The sequence below is a fragment of the Peromyscus maniculatus genome, chromosome 22, assembly GCF_049852395.1.
Source record: "Peromyscus maniculatus bairdii isolate BWxNUB_F1_BW_parent chromosome 22, HU_Pman_BW_mat_3.1, whole genome shotgun sequence".
NCBI classification, from domain to species: domain Eukaryota; kingdom Metazoa; phylum Chordata; class Mammalia; order Rodentia; family Cricetidae; genus Peromyscus; species Peromyscus maniculatus.
Window position 1 is genome coordinate 7,806,483 of NC_134873.1, and position 20,529 is coordinate 7,827,011.

Sequence of the window (20,529 nt, forward strand, 5' to 3'; positions counted from 1 at the left end):
GAAGTAAGAGAAAACAAATCTGTAGACTGTTACATGAATCTTAAAAGGTCTTATAACTAAAAACAAAGCCGGAGCTAAGCTATTGGGGTGAACGCAGAAAGATCAGAGAAATAGAACAAGCCACATCCAACCTCACCTTGCCAAATCCTCAGTGATCTTATTTCCTCAGACTGAAAGCTTCTGAGTCCTCATGGGAATGCATCTCAGTTGAACTGCTGCTAAAAGCTAAAAGACTTAAAAAAGACTCTTGTTCCCCCTCTTCATGCCTTAAATACCTTTTTGCTTCCTGCCATCATTTCCTTGGTTTAAAGGCATGTGTCAAGATGCCTGGCTCTTTCCAGTGTGGCTTTGAACTCACAGAGATCTGGATGGACTTCTGCCTCTGAAAGGCTAGGGTTAAAGGGGTGTGTGCTCTCATTTTCTGGCCTCTATGTCTATCTAGTGGCTGTTCTGTTTCCTGAACCCAGATAAGTTTATTAGGGTGCACAATATATTGGCGGACACAATATCACCACATAAAATCCTATGTCAAATGGGCAATAACATATATTTATTATTTAAATAATTAAAAATATAAATTTATATATTTATTATTAATTAAATAAATTATATATAATTTAGTCATTAGAATGTTGATGCTCTCTAGTAAATATAGGTATAAGTAAAAAGCTCACTCTGATCCTGTAGGGTTTACTTCTCTAAATCCTGTATTTATATTGATGGGCCTTTTCTACAGAATAACAGTTTAAGAGAGTGCATATTAGTATATAGGTGTTTTTTTTTTTAAATCATGATTTTTTTTTTTTTACAAAAATGAAAATCATAGCACGTTTTCTACAGCACGCCTGAGGTATTGCTAGTCCAGAAAGTGGCAGATTTCCTTTGTCCCTTCTCAGTTCATAGCAAAACCTAATTCCCCAGAAAAGAGTCCTCCTGAGGGCAGGAATAGTTCAGGGAAGACTTTGCAGTCCAGCCCCAAGTTCTGCATGAATGTCAATCTCTGCAGATCTGGGGCAGATCTGTGCCTGGGGTGAAAGCCAGGGCTACCAATCATTGGGCTCCCTCACTTCACAGCACTGCCCCTAAGGGAGCTGTTTAGATTACGCAGGTCTGAGTAACCAATCAGGACCTCCAGATGGACTGCCAATCAGAATGGGGAGGGCTCTTCCGGTCCCATCGGCAGCTTAGTCTGTGGCTGGGTGGTTAAAGGTGGATCTCCTGTTCTGTGTGCTGGGCTGTGACTGCCTGCTGGGAGCCAGGAGGAGAGCGGGTGAGCACGGAATCCGCCATGGTGAGTGAGGGTCCACCGCCCCATGTGAGGAGAAGCCACGGGAGCCGGAGTGGGGTCCCCCGCCCTGGGGCTGTGGACATGGCGTCAGGATGCGGTGTGTGGAGTGATTCCCTTTGGTGTCCAGAGGTCTCTGCAACTCCCAGGCAGAAGCGGAACCTCTGAGTGATTTATCGCTGGGGTTTGCGCCTCTCAGAGCATGGGGGAGAGTGAGCCTTTGTGAGGAAATACCCTAGTCACCATGCGAGGCATATTGATCGTGGTAATAATTTTTTCATTTCTTTCAGTAAAACTGTGGCCAGGGAAGGCAGATTTGCTAACTTGCAGAGCTCTGGTCACTCTGCTGTCTTCTAGGAGTTCTGCACTTAGCATTGAACATTCATGTGTAGATCCGTCTGCAGTTAATTCTGTGCAGGCGTAAAGTCTGTGTCATTAACACATCTGCATTAAATTGAATGTATATTTATTGTGTTTTTATTTCTAACTTTGCTTTCATGTTCTGTTGATCTCTTTATTCTTTCCCAGACAGTACAGATCACCCGCCCCACATAGGTTTTCTCTATGTAGCCCAGGCTGTCCTGGAACTCACTCTGTAGACCAGGCTGGCCTCAAAAACCAAGTGCTTCGTTTAAAGGTGTGTGCCCCCACCACCACCCAGTTCATTGCAGTCTTTATTGCAATTTCAATCAAAGTTAGAAGTCAGATGGTGTCACAGTATTTATGTAGTATTTATTCAGTCGTGTGTTGTTCAATTTTTCATTCCTGATGACATTTTCTCATGTTATTTTTGTTTCTCATGCAATTTACTTTGTAGTATAAATTGTTAGACTTTAATTGAACTTTTGCTGTATCTTTAACTCCAATTCTGCATTGTCATTATATTATAGTGACATGATAGACACATGGTTGCTTTCTACTCAAGGTTAGACCTGCCCCCTGCTAAGGAAGCCCATCTTGCATTAGGCACAGTTCCCAGTGGGGTCCCCCAGTCTCCATGATTAAAAGTGTGTGGTTACACACTTTCCTTAAAAAGACTCTTTTAATTAGGTTTGCATGTATGTGGGAGGAGATGTTCCTTGTGTCTATGCAGGTAGGCCCCATGCAGGTAGGGAACAGAGGAAAGAATTCCATGACCCCAACCAGAGACAGCTGAATCCATTGATGAGTTTCACCAACTGATTGTAACAGTTGAAGCCAGTTGTTATCATCCAGGTCTTTCACCTTCTCCTCAGTCCCCAAACAAAAGATGTTGCTTGGCCCCATTTTCTCCTAATTGAGTCTGGTCTGGGCTGTGATCAGACAGATTTGTGACTCTCCATGTTTGCTGGACTGAAGTCTTTTGGGTTTAATTTGTTAAAATGTTTAAATCAGTAGTAGTGTTGCTTGCTATTAATCCCAGCCCTTGAGATGCAGAGGCAGGCAGATCTGTGAGTCTGAGGCCTGCCTGGTCTGCAGAGTGAATTCCTAGGACAGCCAGGTCTGTTACATAGAGAAACCCTGTCTGGAAAAACAAAAACAAACAAACAAACAAAAAGAGTTGCCTTGGTCATAGTGCTTCATAGCAAGGGAAGAGTCAGTAAGACAGGTTATGTAGTACTTTGTTATATTATGTCTGTATTCTCCACATGCCCTGGGAAATCAAGTCAGGAGAAATGAAAGAATAATGTGCTGTGGAATATTATCTTAACTGGACAAAGATTTGTTACTTTTGTTTATGATGTGGAATGTTATCTCATGTGAAGGTGTTATATTTGTATCTGCTGCATTTGTTTAATGATGCAAGGATGTGTTACATTTGTTTATCCTGCGTTTGTTTAATTATGAAGAGATGTGTTGCTGTTTCACTTTGCCTGCCGAAGGCACTTGAGTGGTCTAATAAAAAGCTGAATGGCCAATACCTGGGCAAAAGAGGGATACACAGGGCTGGTGGGCAGAGAGAATAAGCAGGAGCAGAATCTATGCTCCAGAAGAAAGAGAGGGAGGAAGAAAGGAGAGAATGAGGGGGAAAGAGAGGGACACACCCAGGGCCAGGAGCCTGGTGGCCCCCAGGCAGACCTGGAAACAGAGGAAAGATTTACAGAAAGAATGAAAGGTACAAAGCCCGGGGGAGTAAGGCAGATAAAGAGAAACAGGTTAATTTAAGTTGAAAGAGCTAGCCAGAGGTGAACCTCAGCTAGGCCAAGCATTCAAAACTAGTAATAAGTCTCTATACCATGGTTTGGGAGCTTGCTGCTGTCCCCCTAAAAATGCCTGGTACATTTGGTGTGTATACGTGGTGAATACAATTTCCACATACAGCCTGAGAAAGCTGAAAAAAATAGTCAAAACAAAACAAAACAAACAAAAAAGAACACAAAACCAGATACAGCTCCTTTAACAGTTCTGCCTTACAAAGAGCATTTAAACAGCCCTTTTTATGTGTGTATATTCAAATAGTATTGGACTATCACATAATATGTGGATCTTTGAAATCAGACTAAATGCATTTCGCATTGTGATTTGACTGTGAACCTGTCATGACCTGTGTCAAAATGTTGAGGGTTAAATGAAAAATCTTCCAGGTAGTGTGCTGACTTTGAGCATTTGTCTTTGGTGTGAGCCTTCACTGGTGACTTACAATCACAATTGTGACTTAGATTCATAATTGGTGACTTCTTAGGAGGAGGATCCTTTCCTGAGGAATATAGTCTCACCACATTTCTTTGTTTTGTTGAAAGTGAGCAGCCCCCTTCCTTCTCATGTAGGCATGCCATCAGCAACAGAACAGACTTCATTCTGAAATAATGTAATGTAAAGTAGAAGCAATTGCTTTTCCTTGCCAATCCATATTTCTTGCCTGATATTTTTATCTTTATATTTTTGGCAGTGAATCAGGTTTTTGTACATGTCAGGCATTTACTCTTGTGCTGAATTTTACCTATGTCATGACTTTTGAACTTTGGCATTGGTATCATTTTTCAGAGCAAGAATGCATTCATTCATGAAATTAATAGTGATCTGCTGAATCACTGAATTGTTGTTGTTTAATATCATCCCTACCTTTGTGTATATTTTTACACTTTTGTATTGTTTTCAAATGTGTGGTCTTATCTGTTGACCCATCTGTATATACTACCACCCTTTTTGTGTTTGTTTTACTGTTTTAGGATCAGCATTTACTTTACTAATGTTCTTGAGAACTCATTGATCTGTCAGACAGCAACTGAATAAAAATGCATTGCTTCCTGGGAATTATTAGCCTTACAGTTCAATAGACAAATATAGAACTGGCATGAATGTTTAACTTCTGGTGAGAAATTTTCAGTGAGGCCTGAGTGCTTTCTGTTTTTTGTTTTTGTTTTTTTTGTTTGTTTGCTTGTTTTTTTTTTTTGTTTTGTTTTTTTGTTTTTTTTTTGTTAGAGACAGGGTCTCCCTATGTACCTTTGGCTGTCCTTGCAATCTCTACATGGACCAGGCAGGCTCAGAAATCACCAATTTCACCTGTCTCTGACTCCCGAGAGTTGGCATTAGAGTTGTGCACCACCCACCCTTATTGTCTATCCTTTCTTGAAGTTAATAATTTTGATAAAGTTCTGCTGATGTATACTTGATAGTGTTACTCTGTTTGCATGTCTCTCTGTATATATTCCTAGGCATTTCTCCTGCTGTGCCGTAATCTATTCTGTGGACAGTGGAATGGAAGGTGTCATTCTCTCTTGATGTTTTCTTGCAAAATGAGTTGGTGACTGCACTTGATATTTACTCACCCATGTCAGAGAATGTATCAAGCACATGGAATTATGTAAATATATTCTCAATGAAGTGTACATTTGCAATGCAGTCAGTCTCACCATTTCTTTATATACATATATGGGTTACTTTAGGATGCAGTGACCTATGAGGATGTGCATGTGAACTTCACTCATGAAGAGTGGGCTTTGCTGGATCCTTCCCAGAAGAGTCTCTACAAAGATGTGATGCTGGAAACCTACTGGAACCTCACTATTGTAGGTAAGAATGTGAGCTTTCTGTCAGTTTTTAACGTAAGGGAAGAAGCCTTTCTTGGAGATTGGTGCTCTCCTATAATTTTGAATGTTAAAGAAGAAAATAATGGTGAATAAATCAGGCATTGTTCAAAAGTTCATGAAAGACAGTAATTTCAATTGTTCGTAATTTCCAGTAATATATCACATTTTCTGGTGCTGTATTTTAGGGTACAAATGGGAAGACCACAATATTGAAGAACATTATCCAAATTCTACAAGACATGGCAGGTAATTTTCATGTGCAAGCTGATATATATGTATGTCTCCGATAAGTACTGGATTCCTGGTTGGTGGGTCGCTGCATGACTGATACAATAAGTCAAATCAAACCAAATTAATAAATCCAGATTTAATAAACAGAGCACAGCAAAGCAGAGCACTCCAGGGGCTCTTAGGATGTCAGGAGACAGAGAGCAGAGCACCCATGGCAGCTCTATGGGCCAGATTTTAAATAGCCAGTAAGGATGGGCATAGTCCCAGACATCTCTGGGGGAGGAGCCATTAATGGTGGGCTTTCTGCAATGAGGCCACATCAGGTGCAAATTGTAAACATCCCAATTTATTTTGGGCATATATGGGAGCAGGTTCCGGTCTGTCTACTTCCTGCTAGCATGGGACCATGTGGGGAGGGGGAAGGTTCAAGTCAGGTGGACCCATGCTCAGCAGGGGTATGGGTGGTGATGCATTTGGATAGCTGCCATCCAGGAGGCCTCAGGCATCTGTCCTTGAGGAGGCGGAGAATGCGGGTTGCTAGGAGAAAAAAAGAATAGCTTTTTATCACTGGCCTTATGAACAGGGATAGCCATTGGTAGTAGGAAGAATGATGGAAAGAATGGAACTGAGAAGTGTCCTGGTTGTACAGAAGAGTCAAGGGTGAATGAGTGAGGCATCTGGGCAGATATGCCCTTAATTGGGACATCTTGGAAAACAAGGTTTGAGTTGCTGGGTAGGTGCCCAATGTGCCTGTAGAGGTGGACCAGCAGTGAAGTCCCAGGCTCTTGGGGAGATGGCATGTTAAATCTAGGGATGATGTATTCCAGGAGTACTGGAGCCATGTATCTGCTGTTTTTCTGGAGGTTGGGAGAGCATCCATCCTGTAAATGTGTCAATAAGAGTTAAGAGATATGGAGCCTTTTTATGAGCAGGCATGTGGGTGAAATCCACCTGTTAGTATTTGTCCAGTTGGCATCCTTGGTTGTTGGTTGGCATCCTCAGAGCTGTTGCAGGAGCGGGTGTATCTGTAGGATCCCTGGGGGTTTGGCCTTGGCCCAGGCAGGAGGAGTGAACCTACAGAATATGCTCAAAAATGGGTGGGGTCAAAAATAGGCTCTAGAAACTGTTATTATTTTCCATCAGGCCAGACTTCTTTACAAAGTAGCCAAGCCCTTTTTTCAGGAAGCTTCAGGTGTCTATAAAATTACTGGAACAGACTTACATATTGGTGTCATAATAAATAAAAAGCTATGGATTTCGGTTAAAAGGCATGAATATTTTTAAGTCTAAATTCACTGAACAAAGGAGGTTGTGTGTGTGGAGGAGGGAGTTGAACATGTCTGCAGGGTTCTATATCCTCTCTAGTGCTAACCTAGCTCTAAAAGCTGGGCCAGTAAAATCCACAGAAATTTAAGGATCCCTGAAAACTGATTGTAATCAATGCTTTATCAGTTTTTCAAAACTGCATATATCAAAGCTAACACTTTGAACCTCTGAAGTTATATCTGAAAATAGTTTATCCTGTACCATGGAGTCTGTGAATGAGGTACACCTGTATGTATTTTTACTAGGAAACATACTAATGAGCTACTAAGTTGCTTTTAGGTTTGGGGTTGGTTGTGTTGTTAAACTGGCAAATCTCTTGGTACCCTGGTCATCAAACACCATCAGATCTGAGAAGGATAAGTAAATGAGAAGGAGTAAGCCAGCTTTCCAGTTACCCAGGCAGTCCCAAGTCTCTCTATGGTCACTGGGGGACAAGTCCCAGAGGTAGCACTTGTTCAGATGCCAAGCTCAGAGGATCTGACAGATTCTTTGTGGAGTAGAAATTTGGGGAGATAGGCCTACCTGACTTGGCAGAGTGGCACAATTGTTACCCCTTTGCTCCACTTATTCACAGTCTGGACATGATCTCAGCAGCAGTTAATGGTGTAAAGCAGCTTTTCACTGTGTGGCTGGCTTTGTTACTTTCGAGGCAAGCCTCCAGGTGGAAGTTCTTCTGTGGCCGTCCATCTTCTTAGAGAAGATACAGTATGCTTCCAGGCGTAGGCCTGTCTCTCCTAAAAAGCTTTTATATTAAATGCTATATTCTCAGTTTTCTGAGCATGTTCGAGAATGGGGGAAAATCTGATAGGTATATCTAAATTAGAGAAATGTTGTTTAGGTTTAACTTTGAGGGCATATGTTGGTTAAGTCTAAACATACAGTTTACCCAATTAGTTACAGTTTACCAATGTTAGTAAAAGCCAGAAGATTCAGTCTGTAGTTTTCATTGGTGATCCTAAGATATCAGGCTATAGCAAGTTTTAACATTGCTAACAATTTATATTTCAATATCAATGGTCAAAACAAGCATTGTTTTAAATCCTGTTTAATAAACCTTTTTTTTAGGACAGGACAGAAATTATCAAACAGAAATATATCCTAAACCAAATTATTTGAGACCTAATGTCTCCTTGATGGGGCCAATCCAAGTGGTTACCCTTATTAAAGATGGTGGTGAAGTATTTCTTTAACCTCAATCAAAATGGTGACTGGTGATGCCGGGCGGTGGTGGCTCACGCCTTTAATCCCAGCACTCGGGAGGCAGAGCCAGGCGGATCTCTGTGAGTTCGAGGCCAGCCTGGGCTACCAAGTGAGCTCCAGGAAAGGCACAAAGCTACGCAGAGAAACCCTGTCTCGAAAAACCAAAAAAAAAAAAAAAAAAAAAAAAAAAAATGGTGACTGGTGATGTTCTCCAAAACAGTTTCCATCTGGAATCACAAGCCTTACAGATTTTAAAACATACCCAATTAGCAAGACACATTCAGGACACGTAAACACAGGCATTCAAAACTAATCAGAAACACATATGTGTGGCCACACCATTCACACAATTCCACCACCCATAAAAAGTAAACAGCATAGCCGGGCGGTGGTGGTGCACACCTTTAATCCCAGCACTTGGGAGGCAGAGGCAGGCGGATCTCCATGAGTTCGAGGCCAGCCTGGTCTCCAAAGCAAGTTCCAGGAAAGGCGCAAAGCTACACAGAGAAACCCTGTCTGGAAAAAAAATAAAATAAAATAAAAAAAGTAAACAGCATCATTAACAAAAACAATTTTTTTAAAATAAGGATCCTAGCAGTTCGGGCAGCCTGAGACCCGGATCCCAAAGAAGGCACTGCAGAGGGAAACTGAAAAACAGAGTAGCAGCACATGCTGCCCAGTTGAGTAAGTCAGAGCAGCAAGTTGAGAATTTTGAAAAAAGAGATTTTTAGGAGGGAAGAAGGTGTAGCAGAGTGTTGTACTGAAGGAGAATAGGTTTAAGGGTGGAGTGGGCAGGCAGAATTTTAGCAGTGGGGAGTATGGGAACAGGGAACCCCCTGGGCTGCAGCGTGGTGGTGGCTGTGGTGGTGGAGGTGGTGGAGGTTTGTGGTGGTAGTAGTGGTAGTGTGGTGGTGGTGGCAGCATCTCTGGTGGGAGGGAAAGAGGGAGTGAGGAAACAGACAGACAAACAGGCTGGAGACATTTATGCAGTAGTTCAGGGTGTGAGAGCAGACAGGAACAGAGAGAATGGATGTATTTCAGGGAGAATCCCAGTGTGACCACATCATATTTCAGGAAGGAGAGAGGCAGAGAGACAAACAGAGTTGGGGAGGGAAAGGAATGGGAGCATTAGAATCACAGTGTGGCCACACTGTACACTGGGAACAAGATGCAGAGTAACAGGGAAGAGAGAGGAATGGGGGCAGTATTCTTGCAGGCCCAATTTGGAGGAGCCAACCCCAGAGGTTCTGGGGACAGAAATTGGACTTAGCAAATACTTACTCACAAGCCATTTGCTGGGGATGTGGTTGTGAGGGCAGGTACACAAATCGCATCTGGGAGCTGTGTGTGGGGTGGACTCTGTGGTGAAATCTGTGTCACACAGGGGAATTCCAAAGGCAATGACTGTCTCTACCTTGAAACAAGGTGGAGTCACCTGGCACTGCAGTGACTCAGTAGGCAGTCTTCAGGTTGGAAGAGGTCCCAGACCTCTTTTTTTTTTTTTTTTTTTTTTTCATTGAGTTACCTCAACTTTATTCCAGAGTACAGGAGATATATAGGATTGGGGTGGTATCTGGGGCAAATCTAATTTGCATTAGGTGGCACACTCCTACCACATAGCTGGGTTAGTAGCAGCACAGCCCCATGAAAATAGCTAGAGCCTGCTACTTAATTACCAGCTGGGCAGCAGGGGAAGAGCATTTGCAGGGAACTGTGTCAAGTGTCATTCTTGAGATAAGTCAGGCATCCAGGCCTAGAGGCATCCTTCAGATAAGGTTAGGTAGAGATCAGGAAGCTCCCACTGGGGGTTAGAGAGTCCTCCATATTGTTTTGAGCCCGAGGAGAGCTGCTAAGCTATGGTAGACTGCAACTTCTGACCAGTGGGGCCTCCCAACATCTCCCTCTGTTTTATTTTATAATGGAGAAGTGTCATCCTAAGCCTTGAAGAGCCTGTTGTCTTCATTGGATGGGTCTGGGGCTTGGTAGTGAACCTGATTGGTGGTGGTTTTCGCCATAGCGGTGTTCTGCTCCTGGAGGAACTGAATAAGGCAAAGGGCAAGCATCAAATAAAATATAGCACAATTAGATGACGGATAAGGGCTTCCTAAAACCAGGAAAACAAGGGGTTACTGAACCAGATAAGTTGCTCTAGGGGCTGGAATTTTGAGATCCAGTCTTTGTGGAGTTTTTTTTTTTTTTTTTTTTTTTGGTTTTTTCGAGACAGGGTTTCTCTGTGTAGCTTTGCGCCTTTCCTGGAGCTCACTTGGTAGCCCAGGCTGGCCTCGAACTCACAGATATCCGCCTGTCTCTGCCTCCCGAGTGCTGGGATTAAAGTTGTGCGCCATTTTTTTTTTTTTTTTGTGTGTGTGTGTGTGTGTGTGTGTGTGTGTGTGTTCTGATTGTTCTTTATTTTATATCTAGAATCCACTTATGAGTGAGTACATATCATGACTGTCTTTCTGGGTTTGGGTTACCTCACTCAGGATGATTTTTTTAGTTCCATCTGTTTGCCTGCAAATTTCATGCTTTCATTGTTATCCCCTGCTAAGTAGTACTCCATTGTGTATATGTACCACATTTTTTTTCATCCATTCTTCCATTGACGGGCATCTCTGTTGTTTCGAGGTTCTGCCTATTACAAATAGTGCTGCTGTGAACATAGCTGAGCATGTATCTAAGTTTACATTCCACCAACATTGGAGGAGTGTTCCCTTTGCTCCACATCCTCTCCAACATTTATTATCATTGATGTTTTTGATCGTAACCATTCTGACAGGTGTAAGGTATCTCAGAGTCATTTTGATTTGGATTTCTCTGATGATTAAGGATGTTGAGCATTTCTTTAAATGTCTTTCAGCCATTTGTGATTCTTGTTTTGTGAATTCTCTGTTTAGCCCTTTAGCCCATTTTTTTAATTGGAATATTCAGTATTTTGATGTCTAGTTTCTTGAGTTCTTTATATACTGTGGAGATCAATCCTCTGTCAGATGTGGGGTTGGTGAAGATCTTTTTCCATTCTGTTGGCTGTCTTTTTGTCTTATTGACTGTGTCTTTTGCCCTGCAAAAGCTTCTCAATTTTGTGAGGTCCCATTTATTAATTGTTGTGCTCAGGGTCTGTGCTGTTGGTGTTTTATTTAGGAAATGGTCTCCAGTGCCAATGCGTTCAAGAGTGCTTCCTACTTTCTTTTCTATTAAGTTTAGTGTAACTGGATTTATGTTCAGGTCTTTGATCCACTTGGACTTGAGTTTTGTGCATGGTGACAGATATGGATCTATTTGTAATCTTTTCATATTGAGATCCAGTTATGCCAGCACCATTTGTTGAAGATACTTTATTTTTTCCATTGTATAGTTTTGGCTCCTTTGTCAAAAACCAGGTGTTCATATGTGTATGGATTAATGTCAGGGCCTTCAATTCGATTCCATTGGTCCGTATGTCGGTTTTCATACCAGTACCAAGCTGTTTTTATTACTATAGCTCTATAGTAGAGTTTGAGGTCAGGGATGGTGATGCCTCCAAGGGTTGCTTTATCGTCTAGGATTCTTTTTGCTATCCTGGGTCTTTTGTTTTTCCATATGAAGTTGAGTATTTTTCTTTCCAAGTCTGTGAAGAATTGTGTTGGGATTTTGATGGGGATTGCATTGAATCTGTAGATTGCTTTTGGTAAGATTGCCATTTTTACTATGTTAATCCTACCTATCCATGAGCATGGGAGATCCTTCCATTTTCTGATATCTTCTTCAATTTCTTTCTTTAGAGATTTAAAGTTCTTATCAAAAAGGTCCTTCACTTGTTTAGTTAGTGTTATCCCAAGGTATTTTATATTATTTGTGGCTATTGTAAAGGGTGATGTTTCTCTGACTTCTTTCTCAGCCCTTTTATCATTTGTGTATAGGAGGGCTACTGATTTTTTTGAGTTGATCTTGTATCCTGCCACTTTACTGAAGGAGTTTATCAGCTGTAGGAGTTCCCTGATAGAGTTTTTGGGGTCATTTATGTATACTACCATATCATCTGCAAATAGTGAAAGTTTGACTTCTTCCTTGCCAATTTGTATCCCCTTGATCTCCTTTTGTTATCTTACTGCTCTAGCTAGAACTTCTAGTACTATATTGAATAAATATGGGGAGAGTGGACAGCGTTGTCTTGTTCCTGAATTTAGTGGTATCGCTTTGAGTTTCTCTCCATTTAATTTGATGTTTGCTGTTGGCTTGCTATAAATTGCTTTTATTATGTTTAGAAATGTTCCTTGTATTCCTGATATTTCTAAGACCTTTATCATGAAGGGGTGTTGGATTTTGTCAAAGGCTTTTTCAGCATCTAAGGAGATGATCATGTGTTTTTTTTCTTTCAGTTTGTTTATATGGTGTATTACATTGATTGATTTTCATATGTTGAACCATCCTTGCATCCCTGGGATGAATCCTACTTGGTCGTGATGGATGATTGTTTTGATGTATTCTTGGATTCGGTTTGCCAATATTTTGTTGAGTATTTTTGCATCAATGTTCATAAGGGAGATTGGTCTGTAGTTCTCTTTCTTTGTTGCATCTTTGTGTGGTTTGGGTATCAGGGTAATTGTAGCCTCATAAAAAGAGTTTGGTAATATTCCTTCTGTTTCTATTGTATGGAACACTTTGTAGAGGATTGGTATTAGTTCTTCTTTGAAAGTCTGGTAGAATTCTGCACTGAAACCATCTGGTCCTGGCCTTTTTTTGTTTGGGAGACTTTTGATGACTGTTTCTATTTCTTTAGGGGTTATTGGTCTATTTAAATGGTTTATCTGGTCTTGATTTAATTTTGGTATGTGGTATTTATCCAGATAATTGTCCATTTCTTCCTGGTTTTCCATTTTTGTGGAATACAGGTTTTTGAAGTATGATCTGATGATTCTCTGGATTTCCTCATTGTCTGTTGTTATGTCTCCCTTTTCATTTCTGATTTTGTGAATTTGGGTGCTCTCTCTTTGCCTTTTGGTTAATTTGGCTAGGGGTTTGTCTATCTTGTTGAATTTTTCAAAGAACCAAGTCTTTGTTTCATTGCTTTTTTTTTTTTTTGTATTGTTCTCTTGTTTTCTATTTTGTTAATTTCAGCCCTCAATTTGATTATTTCCTGGCGTCTATTTCTCCTGGGTGAGTTTGTTTCTTTTTGTTCTAGAGCTTTCAGTTGTGCTGTTAATTCATTGGTATGGGATTGCTCCATCTTCTTTATGTGTGCATTTAGAGCTATGAATTTTCCTCTTAGCACTGCTTTCATAGTGTCCCATAAGTTTGGATATGTTGTACTTTCATTTTCATTGAATTCTAGGAACTCTTTAATTTCTTTCTTTATTTCTTCCTTGACCCATTGATGTTTCTGGTGGGCATTATTCAGTTTCCATGAGTTTGTGGGTTTTCTATAATTTTTGTTGTTGTTGAGGTCTAACTTTAAGGCATGGTGGTCTGATAACATATAGGAGGTTATTCCAATTTTTTTGTATCTGTTGAGATTTGTTTTGTGTCCAAGCATGTGGTCAATTTTTTTTTCCAAAGAATTTCATTTGCTTTTATTTTTTTTTGTTTGAGAATGTCATACATGTGTATAACGTGCTGATAAAATGCATCCTCTGTTCCCTCTCCATCAAGCATGCTATCACCTACCATCATTTTCAAATCCCGGTTTCATGGTCGTTTTTGTTTAAAACCCCCTGAGTTCATTTAGTGCTGCTTATAGTCCATGAGTACAGGAACTTTTACTGGCACATGAATGAGAGTTCAAGGAATGCCTTGAAGGAAACAGATTCTACTTCTTCTAGTAGCCATTAACAGCCAATAGCTACACAGTGAGGTATGATTTTCTCCCCTAGCCATGCTGGAGATTTTATCTAGCTTCATCTTTTCCCATTTTGTGTGCATGCATTCTATTTGTGTTATATTTTCAATAAGATTTTTAAGATTTAGACCATATTCTAGCTTGCTTCCTGTTCCTTTGATTAAACACTCCAATCAAATGCAACTTGTGGGTGGAGGATTTACTTCATATTCTAGGTTATATTCTTTCACTGAGGGAAGACAGGTCAGGAGCTCAAAGGGGAACTTGAAACACATTAACCTGAAGGAACACCATTTGCTGCCTCACTTGCTAGCTCATAGTTAGCTAGCTTTCTTATACGTGTTGGATTATCAGCCCAATGAATTGTGCTACATACTGTGGGATAGACCCTCCCATATCAATTAACAATCAAGAAAATCCCTCTCTGAAATACAGAGCAACTCCATAAAGTCATTTAGTTGAGACTAAATTTTTGGGTTTCAAGTTGATAGTTAATACTAACTGGGGTAAGCACTTTAATACAATATTCAGTGAGCTTACTGCAGTTTCCTATAGGACACAGAAAACTAGAATCAAGAAGAAAACATTCATTTAAAGAAATCTGTACCTTCAGGCATTACTCATCCGCATGTGGTCAATTTTTAAGAAGGTTCCATGGGGTGCTGATTAGAAGGTATATTCTTTTGTGTTAGGATGGAATATTCTGTAGATATCTATTAGGTCCATTTGAGTCATAACATCTGTTAGGTCCTTTATTTCTTTGTTAAGTTTCAGTCTGGTAGATCTGTCTTTTGGTGAGAGTGGTGTGTTAAAATCTCCCACTACTAATGTGTGGGGTTTGATGTACATTTTAAACTTTAGTAGTGTTTCTTTTAAGAATGTGGGTGCTTTTGTATTTGGAGCATAAATGTTTAGAATTGAGACTTCATCTTGGTAGATTTTTCCCATGATAAATATGTAATGTCCATCCTGATCTCTTTTGATTGATTTTAGTTTGAAGTCTATTTTATTAGATATTAGGATAGCTACACCATCTTGTTTCTTAGGTCCATTTGCTTGGAAAGCCTTTTCCCAGCCCTTTACTTGGAGGTAGTGTCTGTCTTTTAAGTTAAGTTGTGTTTGTTGTATGCAGCAGATGGATGGGTCCTGTTTTCTTATCCATTCTGTTAGCTTGTGTGTTTTTATAGGTGAGTTGAGACCATTGATATTGATGGATATTAATGACCAGTGATTGTTTAATTCATGTTATTTTTTGTGGTTGTGTTGTGTTTTCCTTCTTTGGTGGATGTTGTTGTGGGATTATCTATTGCTTGATTTTTCATGGATGTGTTTAGCTTCTTTGGGTTGGATTTTCCCTTCTAGTGCTTTCTGTAGGGCTGGGTTTCTGGACAGGTATTGATTAAATCCGGTTTTGTCCTGGAATTTTTTGTTTACTCCGCCTATGGTGATTGAGAGTTTTGCTGGGTATAATAGTCTGGGTTGGCATCCATGGTCTCTTAGTGTCTGCATAAGATTTGTCCATGATCTTCTAGCTTTCATAGTCTCCATTGAGAAGTCTGGTGTTATTCTGATGGGTTTGCCTTTATATGTTACTTGGTGTTTTTACTTTGCGGCTCTTAATATTTTTTCTTTGTTCTGTGTGTTTAATGTTTTGATTATTATGTGGGGAGGGGACTTTTTCTTTGGATCCAGCCTATTCGATGTTCTGTAAGCTTCTTGTATCTTCATAGGTATTTCTTTCTTTAGGTTAGGAAAGTTTTCTTCTATGATTTTGTTGAATATATTTTCTATGCCTTTGAGTTTGTATTCTTCTCCTTCTTCTATCCCTATTATTCTTAGGTTTGGTCTTTTCATGGTGTCCCAAATTTCCTGGATGTTTTGTATTACGACTTTTTTGTCTTTAGTGTTTTCTTTGACTGACAAATCTATTTTCTCTATTGTGTCTTCTATTGCGGGCTTGTCTACATGTACGGGCCGCCGCCAGGCCTGTATGTCTTTCCTGGCTGCCACTGGGCCTGTATGTCCCGGCCGGCCGCTGCTGCCGCTGGGCTTACCAGCCTCTGCCTGTTGCCGTTGCCGCTGCTGCCACTTCCGCCAGACCTATCTGCTTTTGCGGGCTGCCGCCACGCCTGTATGTCTCTGCTGTCGCTGCCGTGGGCCTACCTGACTCTGCTTGTTGATGCTGCCGTGCCTGTCTACCGGTTCCGGACTTCTTAAGACATTTTTGTTTGGGAATGGGAGGCTTACTGAGCTGTTCATTCGTGTGGTAAAAGTGGAAATGGGGAGAGAGAATCAATGGCCTTCCACAGCCACACCACATGGTTGTGGAAGGACTACTCACCCTGGCCAGTTCACCAAAGATAAGTATACAATCCCTGGTTGCCGGGATCCTCTGTCACCGATGCAATAAGCCAAAGCAAACTGAATTAATAAACCCAGATTTAGAAACAGGGCAGCGCAAAGGAGAGCACTCTCAGGTACCTCTCAGGAAAGCAGGAGACAGATCATGAGAGCACCCATGGCAGATGTATGGACTGGGTCTTAAATAGCTGGTAGGCATGATCCCAGACATCTCTCGGGGAGGAACCACGGATGGCGGGCTTTCTGCAATGGGACTGCTTGAGCAGGAGATTTCAAACAGTTTGAAAAAATGTTAATGTGTCCTGAACTTTTAATGTAAAGCAACTGTGGAAATAGGCATAGCTTTGTGAGGATTATTAAATTGTCACAACACCATATACTCCAATATCAGGTAGCTGATAACTGTTTTTAAAGCATTCCTTTAAGGACAAGACAAGGAAACAATGCCATAGTAGATGTCACAGTTTCAATCATAGCCATGTAAGAGGCATGTTGTTGAACTGTCCAACCAATTACCATCATGCCTTCCAATTATCATATCATTGATGAGGGCATTAGTGTATGGCTAAGACCTTTTGTAAGCAAACCTTTGGTATTAAAGCTAGTGTTGCTCATATACTTGTAGTGAGTGATTTAGCATAGTTTAGTGAGAGAAGCACTGTATGAGAGACCTGGAGGTTGTCTTGGTGTAGAAACACGAATCTCTATTCCACATCTGTATAACACACAAAATATTCGACTATGGGAATGCAATGTGAAAACCCTTTATTTTTTATCTTCCTTTCCCAGGTGTGTCATCTGTCACTCTGGATACAATCCATGGGAGCATAATGGGTTTGGAAAGAAGCATTGTACTTCTGGCACTCTCAGAACAAATGGAAGATATGTGGTAGTCCCCAGTATGAGAAGACATGACTGTGATACAAGTTTACAATTACTTGGTTTTCCAACTTCAATGGGAATTCACCAACAAACTCTCATTGGAGAAAAACCTTATGATATCCAGGAATATGGAAATTCATCTGTCTCTGCTGGTTCACTGTGCATATGTAGTGTGGCTCACAGTATAAGAAAATGTTATAAATGCAATCCGTGTGGTCAGGCCCTGAGTTCTTCAAGTTCTCTTGAAAGATATGAAAAATCTCATGTGGGAAGAGAAAATAATAAATGTGAGTCATCTACTAAATGCTTTAGGCTTAACAGGCATCGTCAAACACACCAAAGAACCAATAATGAAGAGGCTCTCTATGAATGTAATCAACATGATAAACCCTTTATATCTGATTGCTCTTTAGAAAAACACCAAAAATCTCATTTGGAAGGAAAACCCTATGAGTATAATCAAAGGAATAAAGCCTTTGCATGTGACAGTCTTCAGCATCAAGTACAGAGAATTCAAACTCCAGAGAAATGCTATGAATGTAATCAATGTGGTAAAGCCTTTGTAAAGATGAGTAATCTTCAAAGTCATGAAAGAATTCATACTGGGAAGAAACTCTATGAGTGTAATGAATGTGGTAAAACATATACACAAAAGAGGAATCTTCGAAGTCATGAAAGAATTCATACTGGAGAGAAACCATTTCAATGTAATCAATGTGGTAAAACATTTACACAAAAGAGGAATCTTCGAAGTCATGAAAGAATTCATACTGGAGAGAAACCATTTCAATGTAATCAATGTGGTAAAACCTTTGCACGGAAGAGTCATCTTGAAAGTCATGAAAGAATTCATACTGGAGTGAAACCATATGAATATAATCAATGTAGTAAAGCCTTTGCAGAGATGAGAAATCTTAACGGTCATGAAAGATTTCATACAAGAGAAAAACCCTGTTTATATAATCAATGTGTTAAAGCCTTTATGAGAAAGAATAGTCTTCACAGTCATGAACGAATTCATACTGGAAAGAAACTCTATGAGTGTAATGAATGTGGTAAAACATTTACACAAAAGAGTAATCTTCGAAGTCATGAAAGAATTCATACTGGAGAGAAACCATTTCAATGTGATCAATGTGGTAAAACCTTTGCACGGAAGAGTCATCTTGAAAGTCATGAAAGAATTCATACTGGAGAGAAACTCTATGAATGTAACCAGTGTGGTAAAGCCTTTGCACAGAAGAGTTATCTTCTCAAACATGAAAGAATTCATACTGGGAAGAAACCCTATGAATGTAATCAATGTGGTAAAGCCTTTGGACAGAAGAATAACCTTCTATGTCATGAAAGAATTCATACTGGAGAGAAGCCATTTAAATGTAATCTATGTGGTAAAACCTTTGCACAAAAGAATGGTCTTCAATTACATGAAAGAATTCATACTGGAGAGAAACCCTATGAATGTAATCAATGTGGTAAAGCCTTTACACAGAAGAGTTATCTTCTCGCCCATAAAAGACTGCATACTGGAGAGAAACCGTATAAGTGTAACCAATGTGGTAAAGCCTTTGCAGTGAAGAGCCGTCTTCACAATCATGAAAAATATCATACTGGAAACGAACCGTATAAATGTGTCCAATGTGGTGTAGGCTTTGCACAGAAGAATTCTCTTCGAAGTCATAAAATAATTCATATAGGAGAGAAACCTTATGAATGTAGTCAATATAGCAAAGCCTTGGTACAGAAGAGTAGCCTTCTAAGTCATGAAAGAATTCATAATGGACAGTACCATATGAATGTAATCAATGTGGTAATTTTAAATGTAAGCTGCCATGTGGGTGCTGGAAACTGAATTGTGTTTTCTACAAGAGTTACTTGCCTGGAGTCCAGTTTCATATGGGTTCAGGTCCCTAAGAATAGATCAAGCATCAGTAGAGGAAGGAGACTGCCATGATCTGAGCATGAAGCAATATGGCAGCTGCTTCATTGAAAAACCACTACACATTTTATGCTCTATAACTGACTCTTAGTTTAACTCAAGCAGGTTAAAAACAGACTCAATGATTCCAGGATAAAAGCAGCCATCATCATCATTGCAGCATTTTTCCTGGGGCAAAAAGTGATAAATTCAGCAAGTATCTTCATTCCTTTCTGGATGTGAGCCCATTGTTTCCCTTCATAGTTGCTTTCATCCTTGGAACATGGGGTATCCAGTTAATAAATCTTTAAGTTCTATTTTTGGTATAATCAGGGGAACATAATGGGGCTTCTTGTTTGGGAGTAGGAATAGTAATCACATTGTGTGATTCCATGGTGGTGGGACTTTTCCAAGAATTTTGTTTAAAGAGAGTACCTTGCCTATGTATATGTTCCCATCCTCCAGTGTAGCCAGCAAAATACATTTCCCACAGTAAAAGGCATAAGGAAACTCCATAACATATATTGAGAATTATTAAAATTGAAATAAAAATGATGCTGGAGAATAAAGATCGGCAATCAGGAAATGCTGGAACTTTGTCGAACAGCAATGGTCACTGTGCAGACCACGCCAGGTGGTAAACTGCTAAACAATTTCTCATCCCTTTTTATTTCTTTTAAGATTCATTTTATTATTGTTACCTTTGTGAGTCCACATGAACAATATACTTTGAAACCAGATGTCAGCCTGTGTAAACCAGTTCTTCCTTTCTACCATGTGGGTTCTGAGGACCACACCAGGTCCATCATCAGTCTTGGTAACAAGCACATTTACCTGCTGATTCATGCCATGATGAACACTGAGCACTGACATTTTTTTGTTAACCGTTGAATTTTTGTTTGCTTGTTTGTTTTTTAAAACAGGCTGATGAAGTTGAGGCTGACCTTGAACTTCAGATCTTTCTGCTTCCACCTCCAGTTACTGGGATGATAGGCTTTACTTCTATGCCCTGTGTATGCAGAGGTCTTTTGTGTGCTCAGCAAGTATTCTATCCAGTGACCACCATTTGATATGAAAACATTGATATAACTGAGTTTTTCATATACAGGTCTACACTGAGAACCTGCCTCAAAACCTAACCAAAACTGCAAACATAAACTTTTGTTAAAATAAACTCGTGTGTGTGTGTGTGTGTGTGTGTGTGTGTGTGTGTGTGTGTGTGTGTTGAGATGGAATCTCTCTCAGTTGCCTAGACTGGCCTAGAACTCACTGTAGCCTTTGAATGCTGCCCCTTGGCCTCGGCTTCCTAAGTACCAGGAGAACAGGGCTGGACTAGGGAGTGAACAAACCAGAGCACAGAGTGGACTACCTGTGTGTCCTGGGGCTCACAGGTAGTAGCCAGAGGTGCTTGACAAGATCAGAATATTTCTAGAGTTGAATTATATTCCATAACCTTTCTTAAAATGGAATGCCAGCATTTCAGCATGGAAGGATGGGAAGAGGC

General features: G+C 40.3%; 1 protein-coding gene across 2 annotated transcripts; it reads left to right on the forward strand.

The window, feature by feature from the left end:
• Positions 1 to 1,149: 1,149 nt before the first annotated feature.
• LOC143270305 (uncharacterized) lies at positions 1,150 to 20,199 on the forward strand. 2 transcript variants are annotated; one of them, XM_076559733.1, is made up of 4 exons: positions 1,150 to 1,291; positions 5,152 to 5,278; positions 5,481 to 5,541; positions 17,015 to 20,199. In XM_076559733.1, the coding sequence occupies exons 1-4, from the start codon at positions 1,289 to 1,291 to the stop codon at positions 18,957 to 18,959; spliced, it is 2,136 nt and encodes a 711-aa protein (XP_076415848.1). In that variant the 5' UTR covers positions 1,150 to 1,288; the 3' UTR covers positions 18,960 to 20,199. The 2 variants fall into 2 exon arrangements, with proteins under 2 accessions (XP_076415848.1, XP_076415849.1); XM_076559734.1 differs by lacking the exons at positions 1,150 to 1,291; positions 5,481 to 5,541 and having other exon boundaries at positions 5,151 to 5,278.
• Positions 20,200 to 20,529: the final 330 nt, after the last annotated feature.